Here is a 21,411-nt window from a genome sequence, read left to right on the forward strand (position 1 = left end):
TTCTCTGATCTCTATGCAGCATCAATTTGGGTAGCCTTGACGTGGATTTTTTCCTTCTTATTGATAACAAGGGAGATCTAAATGACTTACATGACTAATCAATATATTTCTCCTTTTGTCTTTTTCTTTTCATATTAGTCACTATGAACAAGACCGCAGTGCACTTAAAAAAAGGGAATGGGAGCGGAGGAATCAAGAAGTCCAGCAAGAAGACGATCTCTTTTCTTCAGGATTTGATCTTTTTGGGGAGCCCTACAAGGTAGCTGAATATGTATGTAATTTATCTTTCTGGAAAATCGTTGCTTGTTACATTTTGGAACGCACTAACCAACATTCAATCTGTTTCCAAAGCACCCAAAGCATTTCCAGGAGAATATAGTTTACAAATGAACTGTATACATACACTGTATTGGCGGGCAATTGTAAGTTTCTGAGGAAGTTTTCAGAGACAGATTTCATCTTCTTTGGTGAGCACAGTAAGATTTGAAAGCGACTTGTGAGACTTCCTGTCTCCAAGGAGTTCTTTACTGCCCAACACTTCCTACAGCAAGGAATGGCCCCTTGACACTTTCTCCCACTTTGATTATCAGCAAACTATGTCTATTTCTCCTCCCAATAAGTGCCATCCATCGCAAGGCCACTGCTTCCTTTTCCAATTTAGGTTGTTAGCAGCTGTTCAGTGGTTTGAGTGCTCTTTGAAAATTACCGTTCTGGGAGAAAGGGAAAAGCCAATCATTTTTTCCTGGTGGTTAATAATCATGGGTTAGGAGACTGCCTCAAGTTGAGGGACAGCGTAGCTAGGTTGAATTGCTAGTGGTATTCTGGCTAGTGTGTCTCTAATAACGATCATACTGCTATGTCTTCAAGTAGGGATTTCACAATGACTTCCTCTGAACTTTGAATTTGGGGTGGAGGTTGGGGGCAGAATCTCATTAAATTGCTGGCAGCTGGTTAGGTTTTAATGAAATTTCGTAGCGATGTAATTTCTGTAATGAAACAAAAACGACGTAAGAGGTAAAACAAAAATTGAGTTGTGATTTTAGAAGAGCACTACTTAGTGACTTTTGGAAAAGGAAAGTCCTTAATGAGGACTGCAGAGGCACAGACACTGCTTTGGGATAGAGAGTAAGCTGTTTGAATTGGTGACTAATGAGACGGGAATCTTGCTGCCTTGTTCAGAATAAGTAAGAAGCTCTTGATGGACACACTTAGGTGTCTTCCATGTTTGATAAGTCTGACAAAGAGATTTAAGTCCTCTACACTACTAGTTTTCAATTTGTCAATAATTGTACAATTCTTTCAAAAGCAATTTTTTTCTCTCTCAATCAATTTAATTCTTACAACCCCTTTGAATGTGTATATTTAGAAATATGATTAGTTTAATAAGCATGTATTTGAAGCCCACTATGTGCTAGTCACATCTTAGACAAGTACAAAGGAGGGTAAGACATGGTCCCTGCCTTCAAGGAATTCCTTGCCCACTGACAAAGCTCATGAACGAGTGAGGGCATGACTGCATGGTAATTGCTAGAGAGATAGGCAGGGGAAAGATTCGTGAAGACTTTGTACCTCATACCAAGGAGTTTGGACATGATTCTGTACACAAGAGAAGTCATTGCAAGTTTTTAAGTCAAGGCATGGCTGGAACAGACCAAGAATTTAAAAAGATAATGTTGAAAGTGTGGAGAATGGCCCAGAGGAAAGTAAACTAGAGACAGGTAAAGGCTATTGTTGTTGGCTGAAGGGAGTTTACGACAGGCAGGATTTCATGTAGAACAAGGGAGTTGTAATGATAGGACTGGGTGTCTGATTGGATGTGGGGAGTGTGGGATACAAATGAATGAGTTCCATCTTTTTGACTTGAGAGGATGGTGGTATTAGCAGGTTGTTCAGGAGTACAGGGTTGGTGCTTATAGAGAAAAAAATAATTCTGTTTTGAGCATGTTGGGTTTGAGAGGCCAGTGGGATATCAAGGGAGAGATACCCAGTAGGCATTGGATATATAGAGATCTGGAGCTAATGAGAGTGGTCATGAGAGAGAGTTAGGTGCTATCGTGTAGGTGGCAATGGAACCTGTGAGACTGAATATTATCACTGAGTCAGATTACTGAGTAAGAACAAAGAGAGAATCTTGAGGAGTAGCAACATTTAAGGGGTAAAATAGGTGATAAAAGCAGAGGCCAGGAAAGGAAACTGAAAAGGGGTGAATGATCATAGAAGTAGGAAGAGAACTAGGAGAGTCATTTAATAGAAACCAAAGGAATAAGGGATTTATGGAGGAGGGATTTGTTAGTTACATGTGCCATAGAGGTCAGGAAAGGTCAGGAATGGAAAGTGGCTGTTGGATTTGGCACTTAAGGGGTAATTAGCGACCTTACGGGGAGTTGATTTATTTGTTGTTGGTTGTGGTCATTGTGAGAAGCCAAACTGCCAGGGATTGAAGAGTAAATGGCAAGTACTAGTACAGTAAAGAAACAAAGGCAGTGAATGTAGACTTGACCTTGCAGAGAGTTTTTCTATGGAGGAAGGAAGAGACATTATATGGAAGAAAACGTTTTTAAAGTGAAAGAAACTTGAACAAGTTTAGAGATTGATGGGAAGGAACCAATGTCAATGAATTTACAGGAGGGAGAGCTGAGGATAAGTAGAGCAAGATCCCAGAGGAGATGAGAAAATACAAAGCCAAGAGCATGTGAAGAGTGATGAACCATGGGAAGGAAGATGGGAATGGAATATTAGGATGAGAACAAAGCAGGAGAGTGGGAGGAAGATTGAGGGCAGGTCAAGAAGTCGTGGCTTCCTTTTTTTTTCTCCAGAAAATGGAAGGGAGGTCAAAGGATGATAGATGCCTCATCCCTTCTTGAGAAAAAGGAACAACCTGATGAGTTTTACATGTTATACCTGGATGGGTTAGAAAAATGAACTTGACTCAAAGGGCTCATCCTTAAAATTCAATATCTGTTTCATACTCAACAATATCACAAGGTGTAGAATCCTGGGTATAGTCCCCCTTTTATAATTTCAAGTCCTGTTCCTTTAATGGTCTTATACCTTTAAGGTAAATGCCACCTCTTGTTGACAAGGACTGTTATATAGGTGCATGTTTATTTTTAGATGTAAGCAGTGTATTTTTGAGTAGGCAGTTAAAAAATCTGTTGTCATTGTTGTCAGAAGTTTTCAAAAGCCGTCTGTCTTGATACATCAAGGGTGCATCAGGTAGAGACACGGGTGGGAACATTAGGCTAGTGCGGGGCCGGGCCTCTTATGTGATTAGTAACCTGTTGCCTTTATGCTTCTTGATGAGGAAGCCACTTTGTTCTTGAGTCAAGACTATGAAGGAAAGGAATAATGCTAACAGTTGATGACCTAACAGTTAATGCTAACTGTCTTTCACTGCTGTTTTGATGATCAGTTGCCATTTTGTGCTACTTCCATGTTCAGGGTTCTCTGCGTGATCCCTGGAGAGTATGCCTCTCCTTTTACCCATATACAATATCTGATGTGCACCTCCCGAAACTTCTCATGCCTGTACTGGTGTGAACATCCTTGGAAAAGCTTGACATACCCTTTGCAATGGGAGTTCTAGAGCTGACCCATGACCCACTGGTAGAGATGAAGGCATATCACAACTCTTTCTTAGGGTTGTGGTGGGAAATGCTTATCAAATTAAAAATCAAAAGTCCTGTGGTGAATCAGTACTTGCAGGCAACTTCTTGCTACCGAAAATGCCTCGATCACTTATCCATCTGTGTCAGTGGTTATAAACTAGCTAATGAACACCAGCGCCTAGGACCCACTGCCCTTTCTTGGCCGAAAGAAGAAATGATGATCTCTCATGTTCCTGGCTGATTTCTTTCCTTTCCTCTACCACTCTCAGTATGCGAAGAATGCTGACCCCTCCTAGAGTTCGTTGGTGGGTAACCAATCTGTGTGGCTGTTTTGTTGCTTATACCTTTCAAATTTGAGTGTGCTGTGCTGATGAGAAGGATGTCTTTAAAAAGTGCTTGAAAAATGTGACATGTCTAGATTAGTGAGGAAAGATCCGGAAGGATGAGGAATTCTCATGTATCAAGTGCCTACTTGTGCCAGGCACTGTGATAGGGCTTTATATCTATACTTGTTTAGTCCTTACAACAACTGGAGTAGGCAATTTCTCGATGTTTCACATGAGGAATTTGGGACTCAGAGAGGTGAGGTGGCTTCTCTGCCGCTTCATATCCATGTATGTGGTGAATCTGGACTAGTTCTGCGTGATTCTGTATCTGTAACCGGAAGATGTTTATATCCTCTGACAGGAAGTCAGAAGACCCAATAAGCTTACCTCCTGTGTGACTTTGGGGAAGAAACTTCTTTTCTCTGACCTATAGTTTTTCTCCTCTCTGAAGTAATAACACCTGATAATAAAATAATACCTGATAACAATAACAGCAGCAAACATTGATAGCTCTTCACAGCTCAACAAGAATGAGGAAACTGAGGCACAGACAGGTTAAGTGGCTTACACAAGGCCATTTGGGTCGGGGCAGGTAGAAGCCAGATTGAGACTGGAGCTGCTCTGCTGACTTACACGGTTGTCGTAAGAATCAAGTCAAACAACCCAAGAACCCTTGCCCAGAAATCTGTAAAGTGCTGTGCAAATTCAAGGTATTATTATTATTTTAATTAGAGTAAAGAAAGAAATAGCAACTTACAGCTTAGAGAGATCAACTGTGAAAACATAAGAATTAGAAAAAAGGAATTACTAAATCGCATACCGTAGCTCCAATGAAATAAAAAGAAAAAAAAAGAAACTTAAAACTTATTTTGTTACTTGTATTAAAAAGAAACACTATGGGACAATAGCCTCTAGCACATTAATCTTTCAATGAAATTATACTACCGATTTGTACATAGCATTAGACGCAAACTGAGGCAACTTTGCACTTCCTGAAGTAATGAGAGGCGGAAAGCTTAAATGAAGGAGTGCTGTTAGTCATGAGCCACAAACTAGACATGTAATTTATGCCTGAAAATACTTGGAAAATGCATTTCCTTGATGATGGAGAAATTGTGATTACTTAGAAAATAATGGCTGCAGCAGTTACCTTTAAGGAATCAACCAATTATGTAGAATGAGAAGTAAAGAATTGGCCAAATTGAAAGAAGCCTGTAATTGATTGAAATGGCTAGATTTCATTTTTGCCATTTTTATAATGTTCAATCAGGACTGCCCAGAACACCTTGTTCCTTAATAAGATTACGAAGACTGGAGGGTGAAAAAGAACCTTTAGTGTGAACCAGAATTGCTATGATGTATAATGAGAGTACATTTTGTAGGTGTGCATAAATGTATTTCAGGCCCCATTGGGTTTTCTATCCAGTGGATATCATATCTACAGCTTGAGAAATTTAAAAACTGGTTGACAGTTACCTACCTCCAATGGTGGGAGGGCGGGGTTGACTCTGGCTACCTGGACTGTCCTGTTATTTATTGGAGATTGTTGAAATGATGGACTTCTTGAGGCTGTGTCTGTGTGTCCTCTGTGCCTAACCCTGCCTCGTGAATGGTTTGAATTTACCAGTATGTGTCTTAAGAATGAGCATGGTAATTCCTACTTGTAGCCACAGCACGTCTGTTATGCAAAACATATGGATCTTCCTTCAATCAGCAACACAGAAAGTGTCACCAGTGAACTCAACCTTGAACTGTCTGCTCTGCAGTTCCGGTCCCAAGTCCCTTTGAGACAATTCCTCCATGAGGAAGCTAGTCTAAGGGAATTGACATCCCTCCATTCCTCCGGGTTATTCCAGCGTCACTCCTATGTCATTAGTGTTCAGGAAAGCCCTGCACTTGGAGCTATTAGCTTAGCCCCCTAAATCCACATGCAGACATGCTTTCCCTGGGTTAGACTTTAATGCAATGCTCTTGCTTTTTAGTCATCGTAAGGAAAAGCCATGTGAAGACCATCTTTGCATTTTGTGTAAAATTGGTGCTGAAAAATTGTATTGTGCAAAGATTCTTGTAACCAAACCAATGAGAGGAATTCCTTGCCACGTTTTAGTATCCAGTAATCACTTGTCTCATTTAACCAATTAGGCTATGCTTCCTTCTATCAGGCAAAGAGAATTCTATAAGCTCTGAGCTTTTCCTTATTGCCTTAGCTACCAAGAAACTCAAAGTTCTTTAGTTGTTTTGGTTTATATACCACATATCAGTGAAATCACATGGTTCTCTGCTTTTTCTATCTGACTTATTTCGCTCAGCATTACACTCTCAAGATCCATCCATGTTGTCACAAATGTTCCTATATCATCTTTTCTTACTCATAGACACAGACAATGGTTTGGTGGTTGCCAGAGGGTAAGGGGGGTGGGGGGTGGGGGGTGGGAGATGAGGGTAAGGGGGATCGAATATATGGTGATGGAAGGAGAACTGACTCTGGGTGATGAACACACAATGGGATTTATAGATGATGTAATACAGAATTGTACACCTGAAATCTATGTAATTTTACTAACAATTGTCACCTCAATAAATTTAATAAAAAAAAAAAAAAAGAAACTCAAAGTTCAATTTAATGTTCAGTCATAGTAACCAACTTAGCTTGACTATTGCTTTTCTATTTATGTACTCCAAGCCATTGCAAATCCTTTCTTTTGATGTAGGCAGCTTATGAATTATAATTGGATTCTGTTCAATTCAGCAACAATTTATCGAGTACTTAATATGCACCATACGTGGTGCTAAGTCTTGAAGATAGAAAGGTAAATAAAAGGTGGTCTCTGAAAGTTAAGAGCTCATAGTTTTATGCAGGAAAAGAAATCATTCCTTTAGTATATTCTATATAGTAGGGGGTCTATTTTCTAGACTTATTTTCAGAACTTTCAATTTTCCTCTAATTTTACTCATGTACACATCGTTTTCAGCATTGGCCAGTTTAGAACTTCTAATTTCAAACATGTTTTAAAACCTAGAGGTGGAAGAAAATATATAGGCATGCATCAGAAACTCAGATCATTATAACAATGGATATAAATGAAGAGACATTAAAGCCAAACTAAGATTCTCCCCATTGAAGTAAAGATGAGCATGTCCCTTTTATTTACTGCTGAACAGGATCAGGGATGTGATTAGCTTGCTTGCAAGCAAATGGGCCTTGACGTTTTGAGTCCTGATGAGGTAGGCCTAGAGAGAGCAAATTACTTCTCCGGGCTTTGAGGTATCATGGTGGTCTCTGTGATATCATGGGGCAATGTTTTGATTCTGTAGATCTCAGTTTCAATGAAAGGTCAATGAACTTTCCATGAAAGTCAAGTAAACTTCCAACGAAAGTGCAATAAATTGAACTTTGAGCTTCCTGGGAGCTAAGGCAAAAAGGGAAAGCTCATGGGTTATAGAATTCTCTGTCTGATGGAAGGAAGTATATCGTAACTCACTGAAGAAGACAATGAAAAATGAAGGCATTTAAAATGGGAAATGAAACAGCGTTATTTCCCCTTGGTGGGTCCCATCCTGGAAGATAGCCAGGCATTAGTGTTCATTAGGTAATCATTAGGTGGCCCTAGAGGTAAATTGCGGGAGATGCCAGAACAACTCCTTGCATCAAATTCTTCCTGGGCTCTCAGCTCAATGAAATCTCTTTGTTCTGAATTTAGGGATTGAATAGAGAAACCAGTTTTGGCTGCTGCCCAAATAGTTCATTGTGCAACTCTGTTGAAGAGGAGACTGCTGTATATATAAAGAGTTTATTCTTGCCTTAGCGGAAAAGTAATTTCTGACAGTAAATTGACAGAGCTAGGGCCTTTAGGGAATAAAAGTGATTTCCACCCATCTTTATTAAATATGCCTTTCAAATATACTTCTGAAGTGGAGCGATTTCTCAGCTGAGGATTATATGGAATGTTAATTGTTTAATCACTACTTCAGCACTAAGGTTGCATGTAATGCAATATAAGATGTTCTTGAGAATAAGAAAACTAAGTTGACATATGTTTATTTGATTTCTAAAATTCCCCATCCCCCACATACCCCTATTAGCATATATTTAGTACACTTTTCCTTAATCTTTGAAATCAGATTTCCCTCACTGCCCTCATTTCTTTGGAAGTGTCTTCTATTAATATGATTTAGCACGTGATGTGACTTGGCTACTGTATACAGTATATGGAGTTCATGTTAATAATGAACTCAAGGTTTCCAGTTCGAATCTCTCTTTGGTTGTTCCTTCTTGTTATCCTTTGCTGGCTCCTCTTCTTCTCCCAGTCTCTTAAAGGTTGATGTTCTCCAGGGCTCTCTCCCGAGCCCAGTCTTCTCATTCTACATTTTCTTTCCCTGGGTGATTTCATCCATTCTCGGCACTTCACTCTCCATTCGTTTGCACACTCTCCATCTTCACATACAGAGCACAGCACACAGCCACAACCTCGGTTTAGACCGAGATACCCGACTTGGACAGGCACACTATCTGTGTACGTCAGGAGACTGGGCTGTGTCAAGGGCGTGCGAGAAACCTTAGATGTTAAATACCTGTCTTCACTGGAGGTTATACCAACAGGGAGGTGGTCACCCCCTCCTGTGCATGGAAATCATGCCTATCGCTCCTGGGACATAAAGGCTACATAGAGTGGGCATCTTCCCCACCCAGTGGCCCTGCTGCCACGTGGCTCCTTGGATGCCAGTAGCCTTGTTTCATTGCAAATTCTTGAGCCAGGATAGTACAGGTTAGGCACAAAGAAATCCTTTGTCCTTCTGAATTCAACAGCTTGTTTGGAGGACATCTTTAGCAGGTAAAGAGAATAAGAAAAAGTCACTTTCAAAGTTGAAAAGCTGAGCTTTCATCAGAGTCACTTGCAAGTATATAGCTCTCCACCATTTCTCAGTTATGTAAAGCTGTGCTTTTTATATTACAAAAAGAAAATTGCAGGGACTTAATTATTTTAAAAACAATCACAGTCATTGTAATAAGACTAGTATATCCTATGGGGGATGGTATAGCTGGTATGTTGGTTGTCCATAAAATGATTCAGTTGCCAACATCACTTTGAAAATCTGACTGTGTTTTGATTTACTTACGCTGCAGTACAAATTCTTAAATACATTTTTTTCTAAGTCGTTGAAAACACACAGGAGAGCTTGAGTCACTGTTGATGAACAGTTACATTTCAAAGTAAACGAGCATGAATCCTCAATATGTAAACACAGTTGCCCCCAGAATATGTAGGCTGACAACAGTAATTTATAGTCCTTTGATTGAAAGGAATTAGATTCGCTTTAGTCGTAAGTTAACCCAATTATTATACGTGTTGTTTAATCCCATGCCTTTTCTAAACTGAAAGTAGTCATGATGGCACTATTTAACTGACTTCCTTAATCAATGGGCTAGGCCTTTTTCACGGTATAATGCCGGGCAAAGGGCAGATGTGTCAAGAAGAACCATAAGTCGAACATTCCTTTATGATTCCAATGGTCAGTAAGCAGAAGTTGTAAATCCCCATGTAGAATATAGCAGTTCAGCTCATCTGACCTAAAATAAGTTATTTTGCTCATAACATTCAGAAATGACATAATTTAAAACTTTCTCCCGATGAGTCTGTTTAAGGACAGGCCAGGGGGCCTACAAACGTTAATCACACAGCTCACTCCAAGAAGCTGTTTCAATAGCATTATTGATTTTTTTTTCTTACATAGCACATGAAAAGTATGAAATTATATAGCAGCATAAGAATTTTAAAGAACCCTATATGGTAGTCTACTTAGAACATCTGTTTGAAACATTAACATTAGGAAACACAAACCTATTCATTCTCTCTCCTCCCACCCCCATCTTTTTGTTATTTTAGACAAACAAAGGCGATGCCCTTGCCAACCGAGTCCAGAACACGCTGGGAAACTATGATGAAATGAAGGATTTGCTAATTAACCATTCTAATCAGAATCATCTAGTGGGAATCCCAAAGAATTCCGTGCCCCAGACTCCCATCAACAAAAATGAACCAAGCTTTTTTCCAGAACAAAATAACCGAATGATCCCACCTCACCAGGATAACACTCACCCCTCGGCACCAATGCCTCCACCTTCTGTTGTGATACTGAATTCGACTCTGATACACAGCAACAGGAAATCCAAACCTGATCGGTCACGAGATAGTCATAACGCTAGCATTGCTCCAGCCAGCCAGGCCAGTAGTCAGCCAAATAAGATGCAGCCGTCGACGCAGGACCAGCCCCAAGCCAGACTGGAAGACTTCTTTGTCTACCCAGCTGAACAGCCCCAAGGTGGAGCAGTCGAAGGGTCAAACCCCTCAGCAAAGGAAGACAGTAATCTCAAGTCCAGTGGAGGGGATGTGTTCAAAGAAATCTTTCAATCCAACTTACCAGAAGAATCTGAATTTACGGTGCAGGCACCTGGGTCTCCCCTGGTTGCCTCCTCCTTGTTGGCTCCCAGCAGTGGCCTTTCAGTTCAAAATTTCCCACCGGGGCTTTACTGCAAAACAAGCATGGGACAGCAAAAACCAACCGCGTATGTCAGACCCATGGATGGCCAGGACCAGGCACCTGACGTCTCTCCCACACTGAAACCTTCGATTGAATTTGAGAACAGCTTTGGGAATCTGTCATTTGGATCCCTCTTGGATGGAAAACCCAGTGCAGCCAGTTCAAAGACTAAACTGCCAAAGTACACGATTCTCCAAACAAGTGAAGTAAGTAATTTTTAAGTTTTGTTTTGTTTCTTTTTTTTTTTTTTTCAGTTCACTGCTCTAACCTCTAGAATCAAATATTCACCAGCAGCTCTTATTTACCTTCTTGAGCCATACATGAGACTCTTCAAGGTCAGTCTGAGTCTCGATCTTCTGTCACTTGTGACTTGACTCATTAACACGGCAAATACAGTTAAATCTCCATAATTTGGAATGACGAAAGACAAGGTCAGTCTGAGTGACTTAAAGGTTGGACTTATAAATTAGTTTCAGACCATGCATTTGTAGTATTATGTACAAATTAATAGCACTGGAGATTTTTATTGGTCGTAACCAGTATGAGGTCCATGAAAAGATTGTGAGTCACCATAGGCCTTGACTAGCCAATAGCATATCATAAACACAAAACACAGAAGTTCCTTAAGGTACAAGAGTCTACACGTGTGATTTGCTGGAACCAGAAGTGGAAGGCCTTCTTTAAGAATCTTAGCTTCTTGAGTACTTGCAGGGCTATTCCTTGGCAAGTTCTTATGTTATCTTCTGTAGCCCTCCATCTTCTTTTCTGCATCCCCTTCTTCCACAGGTACCTACATAACCCTCTTACACTACCATGATTCCCTCTGTCAAAGCGAAAGGCATTATGCTCAACCAAAACCCCACTGGGTTTAGAATGACTAAATGTCATACCCATCTCAGGAATCATGGCCTTGAAAAAGAGAAGTCCCAAGGGACCAAAGCCTCTCCTAAACGAACAAATCGCTAATGATTGGATCTCAGGCCTTGTGGCCCCTGGGTGGGGGCATATATTGGGTACCCCTCACATACCACCGTGTATGCGGCTGCCTAATACACTTCGATCGCTTGATGGAAGAAGCCACTGCTTTTAGATTGGATTCCTGTGCTGGGGACTAAAAGCTTGAAAAGACACAGAGGAAGAAAGTAGGTTGAAATTCTTACTCATTAGGAGTCACAGACAGTGTGTATGGTTGCAGATTCCAAGTTAGTGTGTCTGGATGAGAAAAGTCTGACCATATGTGCCCTCTGGCTTTTCTTCCTTTCTTCATACTCAGCAGATGTGGTGATTTCAGAGGACGACGGGAACGCACAGGAAGGGAGGACTGGGGTTGGTTGTGTTTTCTGAATGCGTATTTTTAATATTGTTTCATTCCTGAGGCAGTTTTTCTTTTTGTGTCATCATTCATCAAGTCTTGTCAAGCTTCCTCCTAAGTATCTCCCCGATCTGTCACCTCGTCACCCTCACTGCCTTCAAATCGCCCATGAGCATCTCTCACTGGACTGCTGCAATAGCCCCTCCTATCTGGTGTCCACCCCCTCTAGTCTCACCTCTCTTCCAAACCATCGTCCATACAGGCTGATCTAACAGGCAGACCTGGCCATGTTAATCCCTTGCTTTGGGTTCTTCAATGTCTTCTCATTACTTCCAGGACAAATTTCAGATTTCTTAGCTCCACGTACAAAGCTCTTCACGCTCTGATTTCACACTCCCTTTCTGATGTCATATTTCACTACTTCTTCATAAGCAGATGAAGTCCCAGCCATGTGGAAATACCTGCGGTTCCCTGTCATATCATGCTTTACCATGCTTCCTTGCTTTTGTGCCTACTGTCCCTTCAGCATACAGTGTCTGTCCTTACCCTCCCTTGTTTTCCTGGTGAAGTCCTGTTTCTCCTTCAAGTCTACTCAGTTGTCACTTTCTCTGTGAAAACTTCCCTGATTTCACCAGGCTTAATGACAAACTGCTTCTTCTGGGATCCTCTAGCGCCTTGTACACACCTTGACTGGCACTTTTTGATTGTATTCTAGGTACTCGTTTATGTTTCTGTCCCCGCTACTAGACTGTGAGCTCCTCATTGAGAGCAAGGAGTGTCTAATTCTTCTCTGTATCCCAAATGTCTAGCAAATGCCTGGCACATAGTAGATGCTCAATAAATGTTAGTTGAATGAATGAATTTCAAAAATGGTTACTTGATTACCTGTTCTTAGCCATAATGTTAATCAGATAACATGAACAAAGGGAAACAACTGCTAGAAAACCCATCCTCAATTATATTTCTTTACTTGTACTCTGTCTGCCTGTGTCTTATTCTGCTCTGCTTCTGCTCAGTCATTTGCAAATCCTAATCCCAGTTTCCACTGGATGGCTTACTACAGCACTGTAAGACTTAAATACCCCAAAGAAACCTGCTTTGAAACAGGAGTATAATGGGAAGCTGAGATGTCATTTCCACCCCCTTCTCTTGCCTTGGTGTCTGCCGTTATTCCTTCCTTACAAGGCAGTGTCATCATTCAGGACTGGTCTGGAACTAGCACTGGCCCATCAAGAGGTATGACAGCCTGTGTCCATATCTCATTAACAGAGTGACAGGTCACAGTTCCAGTGAGAGCCTTTCTTTTGTAGTCCTCTCTCTTATATATTCACAACATGGCTGACCCATATTCAGAAAGGGCTTCAGGTGTTTGCTCAGTGCTCTGGCACACCAATGAGAGGTACATTTTCAAAGAGAGTCTGAGCTATCATTCACTTGGGAGATGATGATCTAAGAAGCGGCTTATGTGCATGCAGCCTTCAGAGTCGGACAGTATGTCCAGACTTTGGTAGAACCTTGTATGAGACATGGGCCAGGTGCCATGAAGTCATGATAAGAGATCAGTGAAAAAAGTACTTCTTTAAAATATAGAAAGGATTTGAAAGAGGGGTAGAGGGAAGCTTAGGGCCCTACAGTCAGGAGAAGAAACAGACTTCAAGGGTGATGTGAAAACCAAAAATGACAGGAAAGGAAGTGAGAGGTGAGACAGCCTCACAAAGAGAGCTTAGAAGGGTGTAGATTAAAACGTGAGCATAAATATAGGCAGGGTGGAGCATGATGGAGCTTTGGACCTAATGGAATTTATGTGGCTAAAACTCGGATGAAGTCTGGAAATTCACTCTATTAAATCTTGATGCACTTTTCAAAAGCACTTAGCATTAGAATTCAGCCCCAGTCCCTGGCGCCAAGAGTTCCAGGCATTGGATTCTGGGTCCCTAGTCAAAGCAGCCATCTTTGATGAGTGGTAGCATTACTTTGAATTATTACTAAAAAGGCATGTCCATAGAACAATCACAGGATTTCTTTGAGCATTCCCGACTCTTAATGCTGGCTCTAGTGACCGGAGGTTGACATGTGTGTTAGTGAAATGCATTTGGGAGGAGTGGGGCGAGGAATGACCAGAAAACAGACAGTATTCTAAGATATGCACATAAGCAGATAGGATTATATTTGTGAGTTGAGAGATCATAAACTATTATTAAAATGAAATGTGCGTGCACCTATATTTGTTTAGGCATCTAGGCCTGTGTGTATAGTGGGGAAATTTTCATTATTTCCTATCCTTGAAATATTTCCCTGCTTCTTAGAATTTCTGTATCAATACTAAGGATACTAAAAGTCTAACAAACTTTATTGCAAAAGGTCAGTTTTTCAATTGAAGCATGCTTTCTAAACAAATGACTTGTTTGTTTAGAAACTTAATGATAAAGAATTTATTAACATTCCAGGCAACCAAAATAAAAGTCTGATGTGTTCTGCAGTTGGGCTTAGAAGAATTTTCTGGGAACTACATCTGAAAATAGTAAAAGCCCTATTTATATCAAGTGGAAACTGAGGGTTGCTTGCAGATGGTGTTTTATTAGGAAATGAATTTGTTAATAAATGTAGCTTTATACTTGATTTCATTACAGATGTTTCTGTTTATTTTTTCATTAGGATAAAACTCTTCGGGTGTAGGTAGCTTTGCATTTTGGTGCAGTTTATTTTTAGTGTTGTTTGGGAAGGAAATAATTGCATACAAATGAAAGGATCGATGCCACGTATAAAGTGTCTCCATCCTAAGTCAATAAGCTTTCATAAGTACAGTACTAACATGTGGAGTGTCATCACCATAAAGGGTCATTTGCTTGGCAAGCTGCTCTTGGCTGTGACTTAACACTATCTGAGGCTCCAATCACCTCAAAACAAGGAGCCTCTTAGGAAAGTGTAATGGAACTGATATGAATGATGGGATTTGGCTTTAGCTGAGTGAGTGGCTAGTTTTGTCAACCACTGAAAATTTATTGCTCACATTTGTGACTGTGTCTGTTTTGTTTTATATCCTATGCAATGGACACTGTGAATGTCGTTAGCTGCATTTATTATGAGGTAGATAGGAAGTGCGGGTCCCTTGTGCGAGACCTGGGAACTTAGCATTCGTGTGCTGGATGTACCCAGATGGACACATAGAAACCAGAGAGGCAGCTGCTTCAAAGAATGGAAGGCCATCCAGCTGCTGCGTGCAACCCATGCTAAGCATTTTTCACTTGGTGTACATCGTGAGTTTATTTTTTGCCCATTCTTATGGAAATAAAATAGTATATGGTCCAAGGTTATATATAGGTGGTCTAATTCCTACCCCATTGGGAATGAATGGAGACACCGCTGAAAGTCCTCACACTTTCAGGGTACCAATAGAGACCTTGACCTTAGCATTTATTCCGTGCAAGTGTAGGAGCCAGAAAGCTTTGTGTATCCTCTTCTAGTCCATCACCAGTGGGTGCTTTTGGTTTGTGTCTTTTGACTATCCAACTCCTTGGCCAAATTCATATTAAAATTAATTTTCCTTACCACACTTCTTCATTTTCCCCTATCTTTAGTGTCTCCGTAAGCTGAATGGTCCCAACACAGCATCTGGAAAGGATAGTTGACAATATAAGTAGAACATGGAGCCTTGAATTCCTTGTGCTGCAGAGGTTGGAGAAGCTAGAAGAAGATTCAGTTAAGATAACCATATTTTGGTGATTAGGAAAGGTGTCTTGGGAGTGATGGGTGAGGCCATTCTCACAATTGTAGGGCTGTTTCACCAGACATTGATGCATAGGAGTAACCCCAGAAGGTTTCACAGACAGAGAATGTGAGAGAGATTTTGAACTTGACCTTGAATACTGAGTGGAATAAACAGAAAGTGAAGAGGAATCTGGAGGGCAGTTCATGTGTGCAAATTAGTGATGGGGAGAGAGAAGGGCAGATGCAAGAAAAGGGAGGTGAGAACGTGCAAGGTATATTCTGAGGATAGGCCAGTCTGTCTGCCACTGTGGGTTTGGAGGAGCAAAGTGAGATAGGCCTCCAAAGCCAGACTCTTAAGTGTCTTGAATGGGTTGGCAATGTAGCAGCCAAACTGTGATGCTGAACTTGAAACTTCACTTTCCCAATGGCTTCATGAGTGGTGACCTGGGAACTCCCTCAAGCCAATTGCTCTCACCAATTCTAGCAGTAATTTCTGAACTCCTGTGAACTCTACTCCCTTATAAGAAAGCACGTCTCATTTCTGGGTCTGTAGGCATCAGCTTTTCCTCAACATGCTTTCCCCAGGCTCTTTGTAAAGTAGTGCTGAAATGGTGGACATAAACCATGTTCTCCTTCCCTGGGAGTCCCCTTCCTTCGTTATTCCCTTTCCTTTCATTTTCTCTTTAACACTAGTCACTCAGGAATTGAGCTCAACTTTGGCCTAGTAAAGATTATGCAAATGCTTGTGCTTTTTGCTTCCTTCTCATTTCCTCAAGTCCTGTTCTTTTGCGTACCTATGTGTGTATGCGCGCACATACGTGTGCGTATGTGTGTGTGTGTGTGTGTGTTTCTTTTCAAGTCTGTATGTATGTGGTTCTCGCCATCAGCATCCTGAAACAATGTCAGCTATTTCAACATTTCATTTTAAAAAATGAATTCGACTACTTGGTGTCAGTGCAACTGTCTTAGTGTTTTATGCTTTTAAATCCCTTGTCACTTTTAAAATTTGGTGGTTGGAAAGAAGCCAAAAGATTGATTTATTCTGTGGGAAGAAAAACACCCTTCAATTCTCATAGTATACAAATTTAAGTCATCATTAATAATGATTTATTTTAAAACTTCACTATTTATTAATAATTTTAGTGATTCTTTATGAGATATCTCAAAGTAAATCTTATGTGAGGGAACGCATGGTATATTACAAATCATAGTTTGGATGAGGTCTACTGAGATGTGGGTTCCACTTCTGACCTGAACTTGCTTTGTGAACTTGAGAGAGATTTTACCTCTCTAGGCTTGTTACATGCTGGAGTTTAGGCTAGCTCACCAGTGAGCTTTCTTCCAGCTCTAAATCTCTGAGGGGGTGCCTCTACTCTTGGTTAAGCCCAAACCCACATTATTTGCAAAGTAACTTCAGTCATTTCCTGCCTCATTCATATCCATGCAGGAATATGGGCATTAGAAGAGCGTGTGTGTGTGTGTGTGTGGGGGGGGTGAACCCAGCCTGCCCTCCTTTCATTACCACTTTTTAGAACAGTTGGGAAAATTTTAAGACTGGGTAATAATGGGAAAACTAGAATTAGATCTTATTTGGGGGTTGGCTATCAATTCAACCTGGAGTATTATTATATTTCAACTCATTAAAAAAACAAAAAAAGATAAACAGCTATATGCTGCATTTCACTGGAAGATACCAAGCTGTGAACTCAGGAAATAGCCTCTAATCCTTTCGTCACCACCCACTAACATAATGAAAGATGGAGAACATGTATTTTCACATTACTTCTAGGAAAATATTTTGACAGATTCAGTATGCAGTAAAGTGATAAGCTTTTGTTAAGTGTGTTCCAAATCATCCTGTTATATCACTGGATATATCGATTAGTTTAGTACATTCTGAGCCAGCCATAAAAAACAGCCTGCTCACATTCTGCATTAAAGAATAAGAAAAATTGACAGGTAGATAACCATATTGATTCAACCCAAATAGTGAATGCTAAGGGCTTTAGGGGAGAGTTATAAAAATCTTTATGGCTGTTGTAAGTCTCTTTAGTATTTTTTTAATTGATGTGAAAGCAAATAATCTTTACTTAACTCTCTTTTTGAAAAGTGCTATACTTTGGTTACCAAATAGACTTGATACTATAGGTGATAGTAACAAAAAACTATCCTCTTTATACTTTATAGTTCACAAATGCTTTCACATACATTATCTTGTTCTTTTGCCGCTTTGTTGATGTGTAATTGACACATAACAATTGTATGCGTTCCAGGTGTACAACTTGAAGTTTTGATATACATATACATTGGGAAATAATCTCCACAATCAGGTTAATTAACATATCTGTCACCTCATATAGCTCCCACTTTGTGTGTGTGTGTGTGGTAAGAACACTTCAACTACACTCTCTTAGCAAATTTCAAGTATACAATACAGTATTGTTAACTACAGTCACATTGCTGTACATTAGCTTTCCAGAACTTATTCATCCTGCTTAACTGAAACTGACCAATATCTCCCCACTGTCCCCTCCCCCAGCCTGCTTATTTTGATCTGAATTTACAGGGTCTGGGATTATCCTCATTCCCTTTTCGCAGATGTGAAAATAGCATCTCAGGGAGGCTAAGGGTTACTTGCCTACAGTCACACAGCCATCAAGTGGCTGTGCTAGGACTCGAACCCAGGTCTTCAGTGCCATTTCCACAATGGCATTTTGTGTAGTGTGCTACTGTATATGTATGGGTTAATTTTCAAAAGTAGCCTCTCTACTGGCACATACGGGGCAAGAAAATAATGAGCTGAATCCAGCTTAAGTTGAAATTCCCTTGGTGGGTTCATATTTCAAAAGTCCGGGGCCAAACATACCAATAGAACAATTTTTCTTGTGGTATTACAGGTTACACTCATGTGTTTTTCATTTACAAATATGGTGAGAAGTAGTGTTTTTGCAATATTCCTAAATGAGTAACATATGACACAACTTGTTAGAGGACCTTTTCTTGGTTCATAAAGTTTCTGAGTTTTTGTCCATTTGGTAGAATGACTTTAGCAGAATGCTCAGACAACATAGCTGAAAATCTGGATTTCTGTGGCTGAAGCACAACCACCCTCAAGATAAACCTTAGATGTGAATGAGAGGTCACTGAAAAGCAGACATGGAAATAATTGCTATAGGAGGAGTGAGACTTTTTTCAAATGTTTGAGCCCCACCCCCCAAGTAGATACATTTTAAAAACTTACAGATCATCAAATTACAAGGGTAGTTTGCAAGGAGTAGGCAGGATCCCTGGCTTTTATTCAGAGATACTGAATGGGTGAGTCTCCTCAGCAAAAGAATGCAGATAATCCGTAGGCTCCTATTCCGAAAAAGTACTGTGAGAAGAAATGAACTAAATAGCTGTGTGTGTGGCGGGGGGGGGGGGGGGGGGGGGGGCTGTTGAAAAATTCACAAGACTGGTAATGGGAGATAAATTCCTTTTCTATAGATTCCATAACAAAGTATCATAAACTCGGTGGCATAGACCAACAAAAATGTATTCTCTCACCATTATGGAGGCTAGAGGTCCAAAACACTGTGGGCAGGGCTGAGCTCCCTCCAGGCACTTTAGGGGAAAATCATTCCTGGCCACTTCAGGGCTTCTGGTGGCCCCAGTTCTTCCTGGGCTTGTAGGAGCCTCACTCCAGTCTCTGCTCTTCTCTTCCCATGTCCTTTTCTGTGTCCTGTCCTCTTCTTATAAAGACATCAGTCGTTGGATTTAGGACCTGCTCTTTCTCCTAAAGATTTCATGTCTAGATCCTTAACTAATTACACACGCAAAGACCATCTTTCCACTTAAAGTCACATTCTGAGGTGCTGGGGAGACATGAGTTTTGGGGGGACACTATTCAACCCACTACGAGAGGGATCTTTCTTCATACTTCCTAAACTGGGAATGGAGGGAAAGCAGTCAGTGTGCATTGTGAAAATCCCAAGCACAGTCCATAAAAGGGAGGCGGGCTTCCCCATCTCAGAACTGATTCCACGTTTAGTCTGCAGTGGTTCTGAGCCTTGTTCTCTTTAAGCTCTTCCGTGTGGCTGTGCCTGTGTGGAAGTTAATTATTGTCCGCAAGCTGTGTAAATACAATTGTACAAAACTGATTTTGAAAAACCCTTTTAGCATAGTAAGCATAAAGTTTCTTTCCGACTAAATAACAGAGAGAAAAGAATATGTTCATGCCATTGACTTGATTATGCGCTACAGCGTAGGTGGGAAAACATTTTCTGTAAAGTAAATGTTGCCCGTGCTTGTGGGCCAGTCTGTGGAAAGTACTCAACTATGCCATTCTCGCTTGAGAACAGCGTTGACAATACTTACAAAATGGACATGGCTGCGTGCCAATCAAATCTTATATATGAATACTGACATTCAAATGTCACATATTTCCACGGGTCACAAAATAATTCTTCTTCTGCTTTCTTCTAAACCCCTTACCGTGTCAAAACCAGTCTTAGCCTGGGAGCCATACAAATATAGGCAGTGGGCTGGATGTGACTTGCAAAGCTCCGTGTGCTAAATCTAGACAAAGCTTCAGCCAGCAAACACATGTGGCTTGCTCTGCCTGCTAGCAACAGGAAGATGGTTTTGAGTAGAGAGGGGAGGAAGGTCATTCCTACCACTTCTAGAGAGCAGAATCCTAGACACAGGAGAGGTGTCTGCAATCAAGGTGGAACTAGCCAGTAGCGTGGAGGGAACTTCCCCCAAGCCTATAGATAGATGGATAAGAAGGCTTTGTACCCAGGATTAGAAATACTCAGCACCAAAACTCACACCTCTATTCAGTGGTGTCCCTTTCCCTAGTGACTCATGAGGTGATGGGCATTCCGTCTTCTGCTTTCTTCACATTGTAATGTCTGAGCAACCAGGGTAGGGAACTATTTGCATACACAGGCTTGGGCTCAGAATTACAGCGTGCAAAGAGATGACCACAGAGATAACCACTCAAAGGAAGTCAGTTATATAATTTTGTCAAAGGAGAAGAAGAACCTAGTCCAAACCCAACTGGGATTCTGGAATCCCTTATGGATTGGGAGGACTAAAGTATGTATTTGACTTGGGTGTGGGGTGGTCGGGATTTCTAAGATTCTAGGAATAGCAAATCTTCTTGCACAGCCTGAGACGTTGGGTTAACTGGGGTAAAAGGTTCGAGGGTCTGTGGCAGCTCCTATAGGCTCTTCATAGCCGATGTGTAGGGGTGTGTCTGTACATCTGCATGTACCAGTGTCCATGTGTCTCTCTGGGGGGGTCTGGAAAAGCCAGGGGATTCTGGGAGATGAATGCCAGAGAATGATGGCAAAATTATCGCGAACTATTTATCCAGCCTCCAGGGCAGTATCTAGGTACTGAGATAACTTAGAATGAAGGAGTGATAAAAGAAAAGATCAATTTTGTTAAGGCTTTAAAGATGAAATGAGGTTGAGCCAAGGCTCCAAGAAACTAAAATAATAGGATGATGGGGGAAAAAGTGGGTTGTGTCTTAGCCAGATGAAAAGAACTGCATAAAGCCTTGGAAGTTGGTGAGATTTCAAGGGCCTTGCTTCCTATGATATGAAGATATCATGATAACTCACTGCTTAAAAGTATATGCCATAGGAGATTGTCACAACTATGTTGCAGTTTCATTAAATAGGTTGGTGGTGGGAGAAGTAGCTTCCGTCTTGTACAGTTTCAGGGCTCCCTGTTCATATAGACTATAATGTATCAATGACTCCTGAGCTGCTTAAGAAAATGACCCTGGCTTTAGAGCAAACCTATTCTTTGACCTTTCTCTTCCTGTCAGCATCTCCCGTTCATCCAGGTCTGGATGCAAAGTAACTGGGGAAGCTGGCTTCCTCTAGGTCACCCAGAAATGCCCTCCCAGGCACCTGCTGGAAATGCA

General features: G+C 40.9%; 1 protein-coding gene across 8 annotated transcripts in view; it reads left to right on the forward strand.

Annotated features, from left to right (window-relative positions):
* The window catches only part of AFF2 (ALF transcription elongation factor 2), a 477,377-nt gene that overhangs the window by 148,588 nt on the left and 307,378 nt on the right, over nucleotides 1-21,411 (forward strand). For 4 of the 8 annotated variants that reach the window (XM_074323510.2, XM_074323511.2, XM_088795303.1 and 1 more), the window contains 2 exons: nucleotides 139-271; nucleotides 9,820-10,680. In XM_074323510.2, the coding sequence (XP_074179611.1) occupies nucleotides 139-271; nucleotides 9,820-10,680 (994 nt within the window). The remainder of the gene's footprint in view (nucleotides 1-138; nucleotides 272-9,819; nucleotides 10,681-21,411) is intronic. The other 4 variants (XM_074323508.2, XM_019712671.3, XM_088795304.1 and 1 more) reach the window with 1 other exon arrangement.

Source organism: Rhinolophus sinicus, chromosome 18 (assembly GCF_057876585.1).
Source record: "Rhinolophus sinicus isolate RSI-liver-muscle chromosome 18, RSI-T2T, whole genome shotgun sequence".
In the NCBI taxonomy this organism is placed as follows: Eukaryota; Metazoa; Chordata; class Mammalia; order Chiroptera; family Rhinolophidae; genus Rhinolophus; species Rhinolophus sinicus.